The 20,585-nt window shown below is 43.6% G+C and overlaps 1 protein-coding gene across 1 annotated transcript; it reads left to right on the top strand.

The window, feature by feature from the left end:
- Positions 1–3,160: 3,160 nt before the first annotated feature.
- LOC124653953 lies at positions 3,161–4,937 on the top strand. Its single transcript, XM_047193008.1, has 2 exons — positions 3,161–3,332; positions 3,596–4,937. Exon 2 carries the CDS (start codon positions 3,733–3,735, stop codon positions 4,687–4,689), a length of 957 nt encoding a protein of 318 aa, XP_047048964.1. The 5' UTR covers positions 3,161–3,332; positions 3,596–3,732; the 3' UTR covers positions 4,690–4,937.
- Positions 4,938–20,585: the final 15,648 nt, after the last annotated feature.

Raw genomic sequence — 20,585 nt, 5'->3', positions numbered from 1 at the left:
CAAAGATTCTCTCCGCAGCTAGAAGACAAAGATGAGCTAAGCAAAGTAACTTTTGACGAAGGGCTGACGATAAAGAGAAGAGTGACGGTCAAAGAAGCCGGAGGACGTCGCGCCCCGATTAAAGAGGACTCCGGTGTCATCTATGATTAAAGTAGCTTTGTAAAGTAGTTTGTCTAGTCAAAGATGCCATTAGGGTGTCTTCCAGTGTAAGCCACCCTCTCCCCTATATAAGGAGAGGGGTACCGCCTCCTACAGGCGCGAGACCATAGAGAGATCGATTAGTATCGAGAAACTTGTAACCATGTTGAGATCAATGAAGCTAGCGATCTAGTAAAGAGTTCTTCCTCTTGTCTCTCTTCTTGCATACCGGCCTTTGGTTGTGTTCTTGAGGAAAGCATCCGGAAGTTCTTCCCATCTAATCGCAAACCCTCCCCCGAATCCTCATACGTCCATTCGGCCCCAACTTAAGCCATCCTATGGCATCTGCTCGTTCACCACGACGACAGCATATGCTGTGAAATATGAGCAAAACCATTGCTTGCTCATGAATCTTTGTTATACCTCACTCCAGCTCCTAGATGTTTGTTGCTGTAGAGGTTTTGCTTCTGTGATGGATTGGCTGGTGATGTGCTTGTCCTTCTCCTCCTTGCTTGTGATCTGCTGTGAAATTAAGGTATTAGCTATGTGATAGTGATATGCTATGAATAAACCAAATACAGGTAGACTTACAGATGAAATAACATTAGTAATAGATTCATACAAATTTATAGAAGAATTTGAACTTTGTTGACTCAAGTTTAGTGAAGGAGTTAACCACTTTGACAATAGGGTTAACTCCGCTATTCCATTCTCCATTGCTTCATTATTAAAAGAGATTCCTATAACCTTGAGAAGGTGCATGTATAATCCTATCACCTTCCTGCTAAAGTGGCTCCTTGGTTCGAGACGAAGCCAAGCAAGACATATGAAGACGAAGGAAGCGTCCACCCGGCAGGAGGGCTAAACGCTTAAACCCACTTTGACTATTATTATTTTACCTTCAGCTACGTAGTTTAATCTAAGAAGAGGACTGGACTATCCTTGACTACTACAAGATATTTGATATTGCCTGTCCTTGTGCTCTCGAGTAAACTTGTACAACACTTGTACATTTTGCTAGCAATGTTGTAAACATGTATATCTGAATCTGATATAAAGGTTAGGAACATATATCTGCCTCCTGAGGATGATAAGAATACATTTCTTAGCATCCCAAATTATTTAATGGCCAAACTCCACTATCGTGGTTTACTTTGTTTACCTGGCGATCTACGTCCAACAGTAGTAATAAGCTGCTGAAAAGGTTTTATCGACAGGTACCCTACGTGGAATCTACCCCGCAAAAATAAATCAAGGAATTGTACTCACATTCACAACGTAGCAAGTCAAAACCTGGCAAACCGGCCGTGCCTTTAGCGTGCCGACACGATTAACGCGTGCTTCGGCCCGAAACGGGCCGGCCCAACACGTGGCTTAGGGTGTGTTTGGTAGGTCGGGCCACCTCAACATGTCTTTCCCACCTCATACATGCTGACCTTAGATATGATGTGTTGAGATTTTGTGCCTTGTTTGGTAGCCTGTATCTGGGAAGAGATGCTCAGCTGAGATGTTGTTTGGTGTGTGGATGAGCTGAGATAGTGCTGAGTGGAGATTTTTACGCAAAAGTCCCTAGACGAAAAAAGAAAAAGCAATCGGGTCCCTGGTTCATCCAACCACTGCATCAAGGAAGATGCTCCGGCCATAGGTGGCGGCCATACCGGCGCATCCTGGCGGGCGTGGCTGTTCCGGCGGCTCGTGGGGCGGTGCTTCCTGGCGGACTTCGGGGCGCGTCAGTGGCGGAGCAAGGAGGCGACGCCGAGTGGTCTCACAGAGGCGCGCGCGCATGGTGGCCGTGGCGCTCCAGGCGGCGGTGGCCGTTGCGCTCCAGGCGGAGGAGGCGCGCGCGTGGTGGCCGCCGACGCATCCAGGTGTGGAGTTGGAGGAGACGGTGGTGGCGCTCCAGGCGGATGAGGTCGTCTGCGCGTGGCCGGCGCATCCATGTGTGGAGGTTGCCGATGAGGAGCCACGAGAAGAGAGAGGAGACGCGCAGAGTGGGGGGAAATGACGTGCCGGGTGGGGGTCTGGGGGGTGGGCGGGCCACTGCTACAGTGCTTTGCGGGATTAGCTCATCCCGGATGAGCAGCGAAGCTCGATTTGGGCTTCGCTCCTCGTCCCGGCTCTGAGCCCTTTTTCGTATGCCCTCAGCAGTGTGGAGATGGCACGAGCCGGTCTAACAAACACCGTATCTCCTCAAAATCTCGGTTGGGAGGAGAATTTCTGAGTAGCCCCGGGCTATCAAACACACCCTTAATGGGTCGTGCCCGGCCCGTGACCCGTATAGGGTCATGCTTAGGCCGCCACCCTAAGCCCGTGTACCGGCACGACACGACACTGTAAGTGGTGGGCGGGCTAGACACAACACGCGGCCCGTTAAGCACGACACGGCACACGACCCGTTAGGCGGGAGAGACCAGATTTGGGCCGGAATATGACCGTATGGGGCATTTTTTTTATTTTCTAGCCGTTGGAAAACCTATTTTGGTCGAATTTGGGCAAATTTTTGCTATAAAAAGAGCAGCTCACCCCTCTCATTTCACATTGCCACAAATTTGTACTCTTTTCCCTTATGGGATGGAAGGTTTTGATGAGGCATCCATTAATAAAGCTTCTTTTAAATCCCATACAACAATTAGACACATTTTTCATATATTTCTGTAAATTTATCAAATTTTCTCAACCAGTTTGGGCCAAAACAGACACAACGTGCCAAACGGCCCAACAATGTTAACGTGCCATGAGCCGGCACGATAAGCAAAGGGACCATGCCCGGGCCTGTATGTCAAGCCCACGTGCGGGCACGGCACGGCCCGTTATCTTAGTGTCTTCCTAGTGGGCTGTGCCGTGCCAGGCACGGTAACTCCTTATCGGACCGGGCCGTGCCGTGGGCCGGCCCCTTGGCCAGGTTTGAGCAAGTCTCGGCCCGGGCAATCCAAACGAAGAATGCGAGCCCACTCTGGCGGCAGCACCCGCTTCAACATGATGCGCGGGCCCAGCCAGTCAGCCAGACATTAGACCGGGAGTCCAAATTGACACTGCTCTTCTGTTCGTCGCCACCACGGGAATAAATTTGGGAGGAGAAAAATTCCCCAATTGCGGCGGCCGCAGCACAACCAAAAAAACAAAATCCATTCTATCGCCGAGTTCGCATTCGGTTCGTCGGATTCGGGCTCGGGCGTCCGTCCTCTCCGATCAAGGTCAGTGCCTCCTCCCCCTAATCCCAAATTTTTCATCGAGGGAATCAGGCGCTGGTTCGATCGTATTTCGCCCGCGAGTTCGTCGAGTCCGTACAATTCGACGCGGGTTTGCTCTGGATTGTTGATTCGCCGAGAATGGGTTTGCTGGAAACTTTGTTTTGGAGTAGAAACCTGTTGCTGCTCCAAACATTGTTTTAGATCACGGAGCAACCCGTAGCAAAATCTTCGTTCTAACTCTACTTCTTGATCTGATTATTACGCAGATTCCCGCTTCCAGGGCACTTCCTGCCGCCAGCGCTCCGGGGGATTGCCGGAGCTCCACGCGGGTGTTCGGGGGCGAGCAGCTAGGGTTTGCTCTCGTCTTCTGGGAGCTGCCACATTTGGCGTGGTTCCTTCCAAGATGCAGCCCTCCAGGAAAGTTGCTCGCGTCGACACGGCCGAGATAAAGTCTCGGCTAGTCAGGAAGATCGGCCACCAGCGCGCCGACCTCTACTTCCACAGCCTGAAGAAGTTCCTGGGGTTTCAGCTTGGCAAGAGCGAGTTTGACAAGATCTGTGTGACTGCACTGGGGAAGGAGAACATTAAGCTTCACAACTTCCTCGTCCGGTCGATCCTCGGCAATGCTTGTATGTCGCTGGGGCCGCCGCCCAGCAGGCAGACGCCCACCGGGAATTCGCAGACTAGCACCGTGACGAACGGGCCGTTGGCAAGTGGCGTGCCGCTGGCGAGGAGGGTGCGGCCGGTGGGTAGCCGGGACAGGAGGTTCGGAGATAAGCCGAGTCCGCTTGGAAAGTCCCCTCTTGGCCATCCAGGGGCCGGGGAGTTTGTGTCTGTGGAGGAAGGTGAGGAGGTTGACCAAGCCAGGGGAAGCCCAGTGTGTGTGCAGAGTCAGAGCCCGATCAGGGCTCCGCTGGGCATCCCCCCCAAGGCTCAGAATCCTCAGCCTCCGACCTCTTATGCTTCAGAGGTCTGCTACAGCAATGGTGAATTGCCAGATACAAAGTACCTGTCGAAGCTACTTGAGAATAAGCTCAAGGCCGAAGGCCTTAGCATATCCCTAGACTCTGCTGATTTGCTGAACTCTGGGCTGAATGTGTACATAAGTCAGATGCTCAAGTCTTGTTTGGGTGTTGCCAAAGCAAGAGGAAACACAACTAGGACGCGTGAAGCTAATGGGAGTGGTGCTGCTGCTTCCGCAAATGGTGGGAGGAATAATGGCATTGCTTCAGATTTAGGCTGCTCCTACCAAGCTTCACTGCTAGATCTTTGCACAGCCGTACAGTCTAATGCTCAGTTACTGGGGTGCGACTATGCCAGGCAATACGAGAAGATCACTTCTCACCTTCTTGACAACTAAATGGCAGCAGCTATTTTTCTCATAGAACTTCATCAATTGTTATGGTTCGCAGAGTGAGCAATCCTTTGCCATAGATTGGTGTTATAGAAATCTACAGCTAGTTAGCTTGAGGTGAAGTAGATTTTGACTGCCATAGAGCTGAGGGGGGTACCCCAGTGTTTTTGGTTAGGATGATACATCTTGGGATTTCAGTACATCATAGTGCGCTTTCATTACTTGTGATTATTCACATAATAAAAAGTTTCTGCTGCTTACCTACCTGCACAGATAATCATGTTCCGTCGGTTGGATGTGTGACTGTTTTCTTTGATAATTTTGATCTATTATCTTTGCTCTGCTCAAGAACTATCCTTTATCCCTATCTTTCTTATATGTGCCCGTAATCTTTGTTCTATTATCATGCACCGCGAACAACATTCTTGCTACCTGCCAAGTTGAATTGTTTATCATTCTGCTTCTGAGTTCCCACAGGTATCTTAATTTTTTTGGATCAAGTTAATTTGAAAGTATATGCCATCCTCGCATATTAACAGCTGAGTTAGTTATTAACTTCAGATGTGCTTATCCATGGCGTCGAGAGAAAGTCATCAACTCATGTGTACAAAGAAAAATTGGAATTGCTCTCTGCTTAAGCATTGAAATATATGGTGGCATGCACAGAATGGTGCCTCTTACTACATTATCCATGTATTTTAGTTTTATAACTCTTTGTTGCGAATCATTATAGGTTATTATTAACTATGGTTGCTCTTCATGTCTCTGGTTCCCTTTTTCTGCTGACAATGAGTTCACATTGGTTCCCATTCACTAATCTGAGATGTGCGTATGTGTGTTTCATGGTCACCTAGGATTTGGTTCGCATGTTAAGTGGAGTCTGGAGTGTGCAAACAACCAGCAAACACTGGATCGTGTGTTTGTGGTGCAAATTTCGACCTGGTGAAGGCCTGGTCAACAGGCTCGTGGTGCTCAATTTCAACAGAGGTCTGCATTGTAAAATTTTCTTGAAGAGTTATGAGGGTGAAAATTTGGGTGTTGACTTTGCCAATTGCTCTTTTTTTCTGAGCGCTAGGGTGCTTGAGGTAATAACATTTGATGTCTGGAACATCTACTCACGCATTACCGTGCAGGTTAAGTTTCATGCCTCTGAATCTAGCTGTTCTTTGCGTTGTATAGCAAACTGCAACACAATCTGATCATAGTGCTTCTGCAAATTAATCTTTAATGAATAATTCTCCACCAAAATATCTGTTTTAATTTTATTGATCCTGACAGTTAATGAATATTATGCATATAAAGTTTTGCAAATATCAAGTAGGTTTCACTAAACCAACATAAAAACTCCACTTTTTAACCTCAGCTATTAATTGCAGAAGTTCAGTAATCAACCTTGAACTCTGACGGGTTGTTTTAAACCTTGAACTCTTGAATCAATTTATTTTACCCCTTGGCCCTATCTCAAGTGGTTTTCTGCTGACTGAGACAACATGTTGCATCACTTTTACACATTATCACTTTTTCATGTCAGCAACTTCATTAAAAAAATAGAAAATCAAGAAAGCAGATAAAATAACAATAATAATAATACGGAGTAATAATAATATTATGAGGAATTTTTATTTTGTAGGAAATTCAGGAATATGTATTTTAAGATTGTTCTTTGAACCTTTTTCTAGTTTAACCATTGGGGAGAAAACTAAAACTGGCCACTAAAAGGAGTTTAGGTACATGTGATGTGTGGACTGTGGACTAATGAATTCGTTTTTCCATATTGCCCTTTGACTATTTCTAAATTTAAAAGTTCCAGATTATTAAAAAAATCTGCTTTATTTAGTTTATTCTGATTTTCTGGTTGCTTTTTTACTTAAGTTGCTGACATGGTAAGGTGCTGACGTGTATGCTATGTCACTTGGCCGCCACATTTCATCTTAGCTGGTGAAAAATGAAACATTTAGCATCCCCAAAAGCAGTTTGTTCTGTTGACTTTGTTTTCATTCTCATGAACGTGATATTCAAATATGTAAGAAAGAAGTCATTTAGTTGTAACTTTAAACTAATGCCTTGGAACTTGAGTGCTTTCAGTTCATTGAAACTACTTTTAAATTCCATGTCAGGTTTCCACCTGCTTATCGAATTTCCATCAGACTGGTTAATACTAGGAGTTGTAGCGATTGAAGCCTGGCCAGCTTGTTATTTGGCTCTGTCTCTGTTCCTTGAGAGATTTAAGTTACATTTTTTGGGTGTGTCAGTTTACTGCATTGCACTGCATAAGGAACCAAAGCAACAGTATGATGTATATGTGATTCCTACAGCTTTGTGCAGGTGATGAATCGTTCAAGATGCATGCAACCTTGTCCGGCCAGTTGAAGCTTCAGTATTGCAACAGTGAGATGGGGAAGTGAATGCCTGCTCAGCATCTGCAACTGAAATAGTCGGCAATGAACACAAAATGTATTTGACGGGTTTTCGGCGAACTTATTTGCTTAGTGGATAGACTGAACTTGGCTAGAGTGCATCGGTGGATGGAGCACACCAACCTCCACATAATTCAATCAGCTTGAATTAGTTTGATGTTTGCACCCAGAATCCTATGCTTGTAGTACTGAAGGGGAATCGAGATATCCATATTAAGTAAGTTGATCATTTTGTCTTTTTTTCTTCTTTCCTGTAGTTTTTGCATGATTTTTGTTAGTGCTGATGCTAACATGATGCACATCTAAGTATTTTTTTGGAGTGCATGGAACTACACCAAGAATGGAATTTTCAGTGTCAATTCGGACTACCATCTGAAAACACAGCTTAAGCCGAACCAGTCTGGCCGGGCTCGTCCTCTAACGTTTGATGAACACAGGGGCTGGTTGGCTCTTTGGCCTGCGGATGTCCTGGGTAAGGCTAAGATACATGTGCGGCGTCGGTGGGGGAGGAGCTGCAGCAAAGGAAGATCAAAGAGGGCAAATTTAAGGGTCTAATATGGACTTATCTCTAAAATGTATAGCCTGCAACAGGGACGAATCCCTGCTGCACAAGTTTTGGAGATGCCCTCACTCGAGGAGGACATGGAGCTGGTCAGAGAGCAATCCAAGCTGAATCTCTGTGACCCTCCGGCACTGGTCCATGGGCCTCGCGGCCTCCAGGGTTGGATGCTCGATTGGCTAGGAAATCTGGATGACACTGAGATGGTTATCGGCACTATGACGATCTATCAGCTATGGCTGGCGAGGAATGACGCTCGGGAGGAGGCGAAGATGCCTGGCCCACAGGATATTGCGAAGCGATTGATCTCTGCACGGGCTTCAAAACCTGCATCAGTGATGGAGCGCTGGCTCCCCCCCCTAGGATGGCTGACATAAACTTAACGCAGACGGTGACAGTGCTTTCTCCGCAGATTCGGGTACTGGGGGATGTGGTGCGGTTCTGCAGAATCATCATGGCGACTTCCTGGCTGGGGCTTGCCATTTTTGACTTTACTGACTGATCCGGAGAGAGCCGAGCTCTAGTTCTGGCCAAGGAGAAGGGTTTAAGCGAGGTATGCTTGGAAACTGATAGTCTGGGTTGCTGTAGTGAAACTACGGAGCAGTGACAGGGATTGTTCTTTGCACGGGCCGCTAGTAGAAGAAATAGAATCATCGCTGTAAGGTTTTGAAGATCACTTGGTTAGACACGTGCGACAATCCACGTGCGACAATCCAGCAATGAAGTGGCGCATGGTTTAGCAAAAGAGGGCCGCGGGAATAAAATCTGCAATGCCTGGTTAGTTTCACCACCGGAGTTTACTGTAAACTTGTTGGCAACTGAGTGTGCCATGAAATGTTAGAACGCAGCAGTTAATCTAAAAAAGTATTTTTTGCGGAATCTTGTAAGATGCATAATTTGGCCAATCCTGAACTAAAGCACCTATCCTTGTATGTACCAAATCCTCTCTCGTTTAGCCTTTCAGTTGTGATACATGATCAAAGCAAAGAAATACCAGTTCGCGATGATGGAAACACTTGGCATGACTAGCAAAATAGGTCTCTACTGTCACGGAAGTAAGCAAATATTAGAGTTGAGGGCACACATTCTTGCGGCACTCCAAACAAAATAATTGTTGATCGTTTTTCGCTGTTTGAAACAAATTTTAGTTGCAATGAAAGCAATTTTCAAAAGGCTGTGGAAGTATCGCGCATTGGACCTGATTCCACTTTTTATGATAAAGGACACTATTACTTAATTTTTTTAAACATTATATCTGGTCTCTACATAATTAAGATGCACATAGCCACTTAGCAACCATAGTGCATAAAAAAAAGCTCAATACACGAAATCGACATGAAACTGTATCGACTCCTAAGGCGGTGGAGGTCCAATTCTAACATTATGCTATCACCCATGTTGGATAATAAAATTCACTGCCGTGTTCTCTAAAAGTGTAGACACCTCCTAAAAAGGTTGTGGTTCTCCATACTCTGAAGAGACGATCATGAACGGAGCAAAGTGGTCCATCTGTAGATTACCTGCATAAGAGATGATATATTTTATGTTAAACACATTGTAAATTCTACATATATAGCCAAAGAGACCAAATCATGGCAAAACGCTCCCACCACATACAGTGTTGAATATATAAGCAAATTATCATATGAATTAATCCGAGCTAATACTTGATAAATCATGACTACATAAATATCAACATAGTAGATGAACATATAGCATCTAGACAAGATAAACCTATTGCATCTATTCCAAACAGCAGTACTACAAAATCTAGTAAGATCTGAAACGAGGAGGACATGAACGTGTACCGTCCAGCGTTGGCGGTAGCAGCCGTAGCAGCAGCGATGTTGGCGGCAGTAGCATCCTGGTTGTCGCCCATGTTGAGGTTGCCGAAGAGGTTGTCGATGTCCGGGAAGAAGTCGTCGTTTGGGAAGTCGTCGTCAGACGATGTGGTGTTGCCAGTAGTCACGCGTAAGCGCTCCCCAAAAACCTGATTGCCCCTCACCCGTACAAGTCTACGAAAGGCAGGGTTCCGAAGGCCTACTGTCCAGCCGCTCGGTGCATGCCGAAGGACGGGATGAGGAAAACGAAGGCGGCGGCGCAATGAACTGGAAAGAGGCGGTCGCATATGGTGTCTCGTACAGGCTAGGGTTTACGTCCGCGCTTATATAGTGCGGTTCGGGAAGGTCGTGGGGCGCAGCCCACGTACGAGTTCACGATCCAGAAAAATCGGAATGAAACGACTGCGTTAACGCGTCCGTTAATGACTCATAATTGATTATACAATTAATTTCCCAAATAGCAAAAAGATAAGCTCGGCTCAGCGAGATTCCCGCAACCTGTGGCGCAGCGCGTCGTGATGTGCGTGCGAGGCGAGGCGGGCGGCGGCGGAGGAGGAGTGCGCGAGGGCTCTCTCTTCTCACTCACTTAATAGGACTAGAACAGCCCACCTTATATACCACTCCAACTCTCTCCCAACTAGCAATGTGGGACTAAATTCTTGCCATTACCACATGGCCCAAGAGAATTTTAGAATTTGTATTGGAACATGGGCTAAGGCCCAAGGCAAAATTCTAGCAATCCCCCACAAAGCCTCATTGGCACATCTAATACCATTATTCCAGAATCATTGGTTTATATACCGGTGCACGGTGGAGACTGTTAAGTTGAACTTCCATTAAGAACTTCATGTTACACTAGTTTGCAACTTGAATAGTGGACTACACCTTGAACTACAAGTTTTATGCGAACTAGCTTCACACAAAACCTAGGCCGATACAGGGCTGCCGCGAGGCTTCCTCGCAGTGTGGAGCTTATACGTCATACTCTAGGGTCTTTCATGTTTATTAGAGAGCACCCAACTCTCATAGATTGCGACGTTTAACAATCAGACTCACATAGGTGTGTTCTTCAGAAGATGTTCTGCAGGACAACACTTTGCTTGAATAAGCCACTTAGAACACATTAAGATAAGTATCAACCTGTCATGCAGATCAGGAGAGTATTGCATCTTCACGGAGAGGGTAAATTCGGTATAGGGATACTCTCCTCCCAGCTGACTAACAACTTGTCTCCCAGCTCTAATTCACGGGATCTCCGATCACATAGAGTGGGTTACCACTGCCGGCAACTCATAGTGTGGGTCTCAAGCCCATCTCCCTCGATGCATTCTCTATCACATTTCGTGATAGACCCTTTGTGAAAGGATTTGCCAAGTTTCTAGACGTTTGGATATAATCCAACGCAATAACTCCGGAGTTTCTCATTTTCCTGACATATTTCAATCTCCTTTTCACATGCCTTGATGACTTCATATTATCCTTAGAACTGTTAACTTTGATGATCACAGTTTGATTATCACAGTTCATAGGAATTGCGGGTATTGGTTTCTCAACCACAGGTAAGTCCATCAAGAGCTCACGAAGCCATTCTGCTTCAACAATGGCAGTGTCTAGTGATGTGAGCTATGCTTCCATTGTTGACCTCGTTAAGATGGTCTGCTTGCAAGACTTCCAGGAAACAGTGCTACCACCAAGTGTAAACAAATAACCACTCATGGCTTTAGTCTCATCAGCATCATAAATCCAATTGGAATCACTATAACCCTCAAGTACCCTCGGATACCCAGTATAGTGAATACCATAGCTCGCAGTGCCTTTCAAATAGCGCAACACTCTCTCAAGAGCATGACAATGAACATCTCCAGGTCTTGATACAAATCGAGCCAATTTGCTTCAACAAAGGAGATGTCAGGCCTCGTGGCGCTAGCTAAATACATAAACGAGCCAATTATTTGAGAATATCTCAATTGATCTCTGGCAGCTCTTTTGTTCTTTCGAATTATCACACTAGGATCATAAGGCGTTGGAAAAGACTTGCATTCGCTATACCCGAAGCGACACAAAATCTTTTCCACATAGTGGGATTGAAGCAATGTAATCCCACCATCGTCATCCTTGAGAAGCTTGATGTTTAAGATTACATCAGCTACTCCTAAGTCCTTCATCTCAAAGCAACGAGATAAGAACTCTTTGACTTCCTTAATGACAATAAGGCTGGTCCCAAATATCAATATGTCAACATAGAGACAAAGGATAACTCCCTCGCCCCCACCATAGCGATAGTATACACACTTGTCAGCTTTGTTTACAACAAAGCATTCAGCGGTTAAGGTTCTTTCGAACTTCTCATGCCACTGCTTAGGTGCTTGCTTAAGACCATACAAAGACTTCAACAACTTACACACCTTTCCTTCTTGACCATCTACTACAAATCCATCAGGCTGCTCCATATAAATTTGGGTTTTCTGTTCTCGTGCCCCTAGTTCGTTAGTGATGGGATTCGTAGCATAGAAAACAAAAAATTTCCTACCGCAAGAACGAATAACAAGCCAAGATCCAATCTAGAAGATGGGAGAAACGATAAGATCATGAGACTAACCCTCGAAGATTTCCAAAGCCTACGAGATTAGATCTCGTTGTTAATGAAGATGATCACTTGCCGCTTTCAAAAGCGCGTAGAAGATCTTGACGGTGCCACAGTCGGGCAGCACCTCCGTACTCGGTCACACGTTCGGTGTTCATGACGACATCCTTCTCCCTGTTCCCGCGGGCAGCGTAAGTAGTAGATCCTCCTCGGAATCCCGACAGCACGATGGCGTGGTGGCGGTGGTGGTGGAGATCTCCGGTAGGGCTTCGCCGTAAGCGCTACGGGAGAGAGGTGGAGGAGGGAGTGGTGCTAGGGTTTGGGAGAGGGGGCTTGGGCGCCGGCCTTGGGGGCCCTAGGTGGTGCGGACAAATGTAGGCTGCCCCCTCCCTCTCCTCCTCGTTATATAGGTGGAACACCCAAGGGTTTGTCCAAAGATCTGAATAAGACCCCAATTCAAAAACTGCCATATGGACGAAACCTAGAGGGACAGGGACTCTCCCCTTCCCCCCTTTCTTGGCCGGCCAAGGAGGTGGAGTCCACCATGGACTCCACCCTCCCACTTGGTTGGCTGGTTAGGGTTGGTGGAGTCCAACCGGGACTCCACCTTCCATGGTGATTTCTTCCGGAAGGTTCTAGAACATTCTAGCGCCTTCCATAAATGCACCGGATCATTTCCAAACTTGGAAAGTGACTTCCTATATATGAATCTTATTCTCCGGACCATTCCGGACCTCCTCGTGATGTCCTGGATCCCATCCGAGACTCCGAACAAATATTCAAACTCCATTCCACATTCCATATCTACTTAAAACGACATCAAACCTTAAGTGTGTCACCCTATGGTTCGTGAACTATGTAGACATGGTCGAGACTCCTCTCCGACCAATAACCTATAGAGGGATCTGGAGATCCATAATGGCTCCCACACATTCAACGATAACTTAGTGATCGATTGAACCATGTACATATGATACCGATTCCCTTTATCACGCGATATTTTACTTGTCCGAGATTTGATCATCGGTATCTCAATACATTGTTCAACCTCGTCTCCGACAAGTACTCTTTACTCGTACCGTGGCATATCATCTCTTGTGAACTATTCACATGCTTGCAAGCTAATCAGACGACATTCCACCGAGAGGGCCTAGAGTATATCTATCCATCATCAGGATGGACAAATCCCACTCTTGATCCATATGCCTCAACTCATACTTTCCGAATACTTAATCCCACCTTTATGACCACCCATTTACGCAGTGGCGTTTGATGTAATCAAAGTACCCTCCGGTATAAGTGATTTACATGATCTCATGGTCGAAGGACTAGGTAACTATGTATCGAAAGCTTATAGCAATTTGAACTTAATGACGTGATCTTATGCTACGCTGAGTTGGGTGTGTCCATTATATCATTCATCTAATGCATAACCTTGTTATTAATAACATCCAATGTTCATGATCATGAAACTATGATCATCTATTAATCAACAAGCTAGTTATACAAGAGGCTTACAAGGGACTCCTTGTTGTTTACATAACACACATGTATCAATGTTTCGGTTAATACAATTATAGCATGGTATGCAAACATTTATCATAAACATAAAGATATATTATAATAACCACTTTATTATTGCCTCTTGGGCATATCTTCAACAGTCTCCCACTTGCACTAGAGTCAATAATCTAGTTTACATTTGTAAAGATATAACACCTTGGCCTTCTGGTGCTAATCATGTTTTGCTCACGGGAGAGGTTTTAGTCAACGGATCTGACACGCTCAGAAAAGTATGTATTTTGCAATTCATTTGCGTCTCAACGCATCACTCATTTTCCAAATGAGTCGGCATTAAATATGTTTGGTCTTCTGGTGAAACCTTACCGCGGTCTGAAATATGTCACTAATATTGTCACACACAATATAGCTTCAAAGTTCTGACACTATCGGAACTACACCAAGTTCTCAAAGAACTTATCGACTTAACATCCTCAATCATTGTCAAAACAATGACATCCTCTTCCTTTGTTTGTAGAATCCGTCACAATATATAGAACTCATCTAAATCTAGCATAGATTTCTTCTAGCTCATTGTGCTACCTTTTAATCAACACTTAGCCTAATTGAGATTTTATATGTGACCAAACTAATATCGTTGCAACACCTTACATCGATTTGTTTGTCATTACCCCATATAAAACTATATATATCCTTGGTTCTTCTAAAGCACTCAGGGATATTCTTACTGTTGTCCAATGATCATCACATGAATCATTCTGGTATATGCTCCTAACTCTTTAGAGCACAGGACATCTGATTTTTTACATATTATTCGTGATCACTCATGTGTTTTTACTCATCGAGTGTCAAATACACTCAAGTCTTGTTAAACCTTCACATGGAAAAGAACACCTTCTTAATATTTTTATATTGAACTACTTCAATAATCATTCTATGTACTTTAACTTAAACTTATTATGTGTTTCAATCTATCTTCATAGATCTTGACACTAAATATGTTTCAGTTCATATCCTTTCATTGAAGTTAATTCTCAATGAAACCTTTTTAATCAATTATATAATTACATTATTTATAATCAACGATATGCCATCTACATAAAGTATTACAAATATGTCTTAGCGCTCCCACTTAATTTCTTGCAAATGCAAGCCTCTTCATCGTTTCTGATGAAATCATAACTCTTTGATCATTTCATCCGGTGAAGATTCCAACTCCGTGATACTCACTTCATCCAGTGAAGTTTGTATACCTTTTTAGTATTCTACGGACTAGCAAAACTCTCAGTTGTATCTTGTATACAACTTTCATACACACTTCTGTTAAGTAATGTATTTTGCCATCCTACTAGCATATCTCATAAAAGAAATATGTAGCGATTACTAGAATAATCCACATAGACTATAAGCATCGCTACGAAAGATCTAATCTTATCATAGTCAACTCTTTGAACTTTGTCGTAAACAACTTTTCGACAAGTCGAGCTTCTTCAAGGATATTCCATCCAAGTCCATCAATTTTATAGATCTATTTACTTTCAAAAAGTATTCATCTATCTTGGATTCCATAGCGCTTAGCCATTTTAACGGAGTCAGGGCCCATCATAACTTCTTTGTATGTAGTTGGTTTATCATTGTTCAAAATCAATCCTTTGTCCACAAATCATTTATTTGATCACAAAGTAAACCATATCTACAAGGTTCAATAGTTACTTCGATCTCCATGACTATAACACTTTGTAGACATGGGAGCTATGATCTTCGTGGCCGCTTCCGGAACCATTTCCGATGCTGCGCTACTCTGATCATCATGCTCAGGTTCATAAATCTTATCAAGTTCCATTATCCTCCCACTCAAATACTTCGCTAGAAACAATTTCTTGGAAATAAGTAAGAAACATTGACAAACACTTTTGTCTTCGTCTCCACAGTGGAAAGAATTCCCAATCAATTCTCTGGGATAACCAACAAAGACATTCATCCGATTTTGGTTGTAAACCTATTTACTTATGCTATGCATGCCAAAATTTAAGAAAAGACTATTAGGGTTTATACCCATGCCATAACTCGTATGGTGTCATTTCAACGGATTATGATGATGCTCTATTTAGTGTAAAAGCGGTAGTCTCTAAAGCATAATCCATAAAAATTACAATGGCATCATTTTATATCATCATTAATCCAACAAGGTTTGGATACGTCTCTCGGATACTCCATCATCACTATGATACTCCAAGAAACGTGAGTTGTAGAACAATTTCATAACTCTTTTAGATGTTCGCTAAAACTCGTAATTCAAATATTTCCACCATGATCAAATCAAAGATATTTGACTTTTCTATTACGATGATTTCCACTTCATGCTGAAATTTATTTGAATCCATTCAAATGTTTCAAACTTCTTCCTTATCGATTAAATATATCCACATATATATACTCAATTCATTGTTGGAAGTTTTCATGAAGTAGAAGAATCTCCCGCACACAACTATGCCCAGTGAACCATATACATCATCATGTATGTTTCCACTATGTTAGTTGCCCGTTCAACTCTTGTCCTATGAACGGTATTTCAGTCATTCTCTTTAGAAAAGATTTGCAAGCGCCAAACGATTCAAAAATCAAATGACTCCAAAAATCCATTTACATGGAGTTCCTTCATGCGTTCCTTTCTAACATGACCTAAATGGCGGTTCCACTAATAAGTGGAATTCAAATCATTTGCCTTACGGTATATTAGCGTCAGTGTTATGTATGTGTGTTTCACCATTAAGATTTATAATAACTTATCCATCGTACATGGAGTAAGGTCATAATTTGAACAACTCATTGTTTTCATTTGACCAGAGCAAAATAACAATTATTAAGTTCTTTATTATAAATCCTAAGGGCTAGGTAGAATGCCAACGACAAATATAATAACACTTTATTATGTTCCAGACGTGCATTATTACCATATTCCTTATTAGTCACTTAGGCCATTGTATTCTTGTATTGCGTTGTATTGTATGTCATCTCATACCAACCAATATGGTACTTTGATACGTCTCAAACGTATCTATAATTTCTTATGTTCCATGCTAATTTTATGATGATACTCACATGTTTTATACACACTTTATGTCATTATTATGCATTTTCTGGCACTAACCTATTGACGGGATGCCGAAGAGCCAGTTGTTGTTTTCTGCTGTTTTTGGTTTCAGAAATTCTACAAAGGAAATATTCTTGTAATTGGACGAAATCAACGCCCAGGGTCTTATTTTTCCACGAAGATTCCAGAAGACCGAAAGGGAAACGAAGTGGGGGCGACGGGGCACCGACACCACGGGGCCGCGCGGCCGGGGGTGGGCCCGCGCCGCCCTATGGTGTGGGGCCCCCGTCGGCCCTCCGACTCCGCCCTTCCGCCTACTTAAAGTCTTCGTCGCGAAAACCCCGATGCGAGAGCCACGATACGGAAAACCTTCCAGAGACGCCGCCGCCGCCAATCCCATCTCGGGGGATTCAGGAGATCACCTCCGGCACCCTGCCGGAGAGGGGAATCACCTCCCGGAGGTCTCTTCATCACCATGATCGCCTCCGGATCGATGTGTGAGTAGTTCACCTCTGGACTATGGGTCCATAGCAGTAGTTAGATGGTTGTCTTCTCCTCATTGTGCTATCATGTTAGATCTTGTGAGCTGCCTATCATGATCAAGATCATCTATTTGTAATGCTACATGTTGTGTTTGTTGGGATCCGATGAATATGGAATACTATGTCAAGTTGATTATCAATCTATCATATATGTGTTGTTTATGTTCTTGCATGCTCTCCGTTGCTAGTAGAGGCTCTGGCCAAGTTGATACTTGTGACTCCAAGAGGGAGTATTTATGCTCGGTAGTGGGTTCATGCCTCTGATACGTCTCCAACGTATCGATAATTTCTTGTGTTCTATGCCACATTATTGATGTTATCTACATGTTTTATGCACACTTTATATCATATTCGTGCATTTTCTGGAACTAACCTATTAACAAGATGCCGAAGTGCCGATTCGTTGTTTTACGCTGTTTTTGGTTTCAGAAATCCTAGTAAAGAAATATTCTCGGAATTGGACGAAATAAAAGCCCAGAGGCCTATTTTCTCACGAAGCTTCCAGAAGTCCGAAGGAGAGACGAAGAGGGGCCACGGGGGCGCCAAACCCTAGGGCGGCGCGGCCCCCCCCTTGGCCGCGCCGGCCTGTGGTGTGGGCCCCCTGTGCCGCCTCTTGACCTGCCCTTCCGCCTACAAATAGCCTCCGTGACGAAACCCCCGGTACCGAGAGCCACGATACGGAAAACATTGCCGAGACGCCGTCGCCGCCGATCCCATCTCGGGGGATCCTGGAGATCGCCTCCGGCACCCTCGCCGGAGAGGGGATTCATCTCCCGGAGGACTCTACACCGCCATGGTCGCCTCCGGAGTGATGAGTGAGTAGTCTACCCCTGGACTATGGGTCCATAGCGGTAGCTAGATGGTTGTCTTCTCCCCATTGTGCTATCATTGTCGGATCTTGTGAGCTGCCTATCATGATCAAGATCATCTATATGTAATTCTATATGTTGCGTTTGTTGGGATCCGATGAATAGAGAATACTTGTTATGTTGATTATCAAAGTTATGCTTATGTGTTGTTTATGATCTTGCATGCTCTCCGTTATTAGTAGATGCTCCGGCCAAGTAGATGCTTTTAACTCCAAGAGGGAGTACTTATGCTCGATAGTGGGTTCATGCTCGCATTGACACACGGGACGATGACGAGAAAGTTCTAAGGTTGTGTTGTCGTTGTTGCCACTAGGGATAAAACATTGATGCTATGTCTAAGGATGTAGTTGTTGATTACATTACGCACCATACTTAATGCAATTGTCCGTTGTTTTGCAACTTAATGCTGGAGGGGTTCGGATGATAACCTCGAAGGTGGACTTTTAGGCATAGATGCGGTTGGATGGCGGTCTATGTACTTTGTCGTAATGCCCAATTAAATCTCACTATACTCATCATGATATGTATGTGCATTGTCATGCTCTCTTTATTTGTCAATTGCCCAACTGTAATTTGTTCACCCAACATGCTCGTTCGTCTTATGGGAGAGACACCTCTAGTGAGCTGTGGACCCCGGTCCAATTCTCTTTACTGAAATACAATCTACTTGCAATACTTGTTTACTGCTGTTTTCTCTGCAAACAATCATCTTCCACACAATACGGTTAATCCTTTGTTACAGCAAGCCGGTGAGATTGACAACCTCATCGTTTCGTTGGGGCAAAGTAGCTTGGTTGTGTTGTGCGGGTTCCACGTTGGCGCCGGAATCTCCGGTGTTGCGCCGCACTACATCCCGCCGCCATCAACCTTCAACGTGCTTCTTGGCTCCTCCTGGTTCGATAAACCTTGGTTTCTTTCTCGAGGGAAAACTTGCTGCTGTGCGCATCATACCTTCCTCTTGGGGTTGCCCAACGAACGTGTGAAATACACGCCATCAAGCTCTTTTTACGGCGCCGTTGCCGGGAGATCAAGACACGCTGCAAGGGGAGTCTCCACTTCTCAATCTCTTTACTTTGTTTTTGTCTTGCTTTATTTTATTTACTACTTTGTTTGCTGCACTAAATCAAAATACAAAAAAATTAGTTGCTAGTTTTACTTTATTTGCTATCTTGTTTGCTATATCGAAAACACAAAAAAAATTAGTTTACTTGCATTTACTTTATCTAGTTTGCTTCATTTACTATTGCTAAAATGGCCAACGCTGAAAATACTAAGTTGTGTGACTTCACAACCACAAATAATAATGATTTCTTATGCACACCTATTGCTCCACCTGCTACTACGGCAGAATTCTTTGAAATTAAACCTGCTTTACTGAATCTTGTCATGAACCATCAATTTTCTGGTGTTAGTTCGATGATGCTTGCTGCCCATCTCAATAATTTTGTTGAACTATGTGAAATGCAAAAATATAAAGATGTAGATGGTGATATTATTAAACTAAAATTGTTCCCTTTCTCATTAAGAGGAAGAGCTAAAGATTGGTTGCTATCTCTCGCCTAAGAATAGTATTGATTCATGGACTAAATGCAAGGATGCTTTTATTGGTAGATATTATCCCCCTGCTAAAATTATATCTTTGAGGAGTAGCATAATGAATTTTAAACAATTAGATACTGAACATGTTGCTCAAGCTTGGGAAAGAATGAAATCTCTGGTTAAAAATTGCCCAACCCATGGACTGACTACTTGGATGATCATCCAAACCTTCTATGCAGGACTAAATTTTTCTTCGCGGAATTTATTGGATTCAGCTGCTGGAGGTACCTTTATGTCCATCACATTGGGGGCGGCTACAAAACTTCTTGATGATATGATGATAAATTACTCTGAATGGCACACGGAAAGAGCCCCACAAGGTAAGAAGGTAAATTCTGTTGAAGAATCCTCTTCCTTGAGTGATAAGGTTGATGCTATTATGTCTATGCTTGTGAATGATAGGACTAATATTGATCCTAATAATGTTCCGTTAGCTTCATTGGTTGCACAAGAAGAACATGTTGATGTAAACTTCATTAAAAATAATAATTTCAACAACAATGCTTATCGGAACAATTCTAATAATAACTATAGGTCATATCCTTATAATAATGGTAACGGTTATGCTAATTCTTATGGGAATTCTTACAACAATAATAGGAATTCACCCCCTGGACTTGAAGCCATGCTTAAAGAATTTATTAGTACACAAACTGCTTTTAACAAATCTGTTGAAGAAAAGCTTGGTAAAATTGATATACTTGCTTCTAAAGTCGATAGTCTTGCTGCTGATGTTGATCTTTTGAAATCAAAAGTTTTGCCTAATGAGAATTATCATAATAAAATTGTTACTACAGCAAATGCCATCCAAGTTAGAATTAATGAGAATATAAGATTAATGGCTGAACTGCGTGCTAGGTGGGATAGAGAAGAAAA

The sequence above is a fragment of the Lolium rigidum genome, chromosome 5 (assembly GCF_022539505.1).
Source record: "Lolium rigidum isolate FL_2022 chromosome 5, APGP_CSIRO_Lrig_0.1, whole genome shotgun sequence".
NCBI lineage: Eukaryota > Viridiplantae > Streptophyta > Magnoliopsida > Poales > Poaceae > Lolium > Lolium rigidum.
Note: the sequence above shows the minus strand (reverse complement) of the source record. Positions and strands in the feature narration are given on the sequence as shown.

Coding starts and splice junctions, on each gene's coding strand:
- LOC124653953 (XM_047193008.1), top strand. CDS start 3,733: ATGCAGCCCTCCAGGAAAGTTGCTCGCGTCGACACGGCCGAGATAAAG.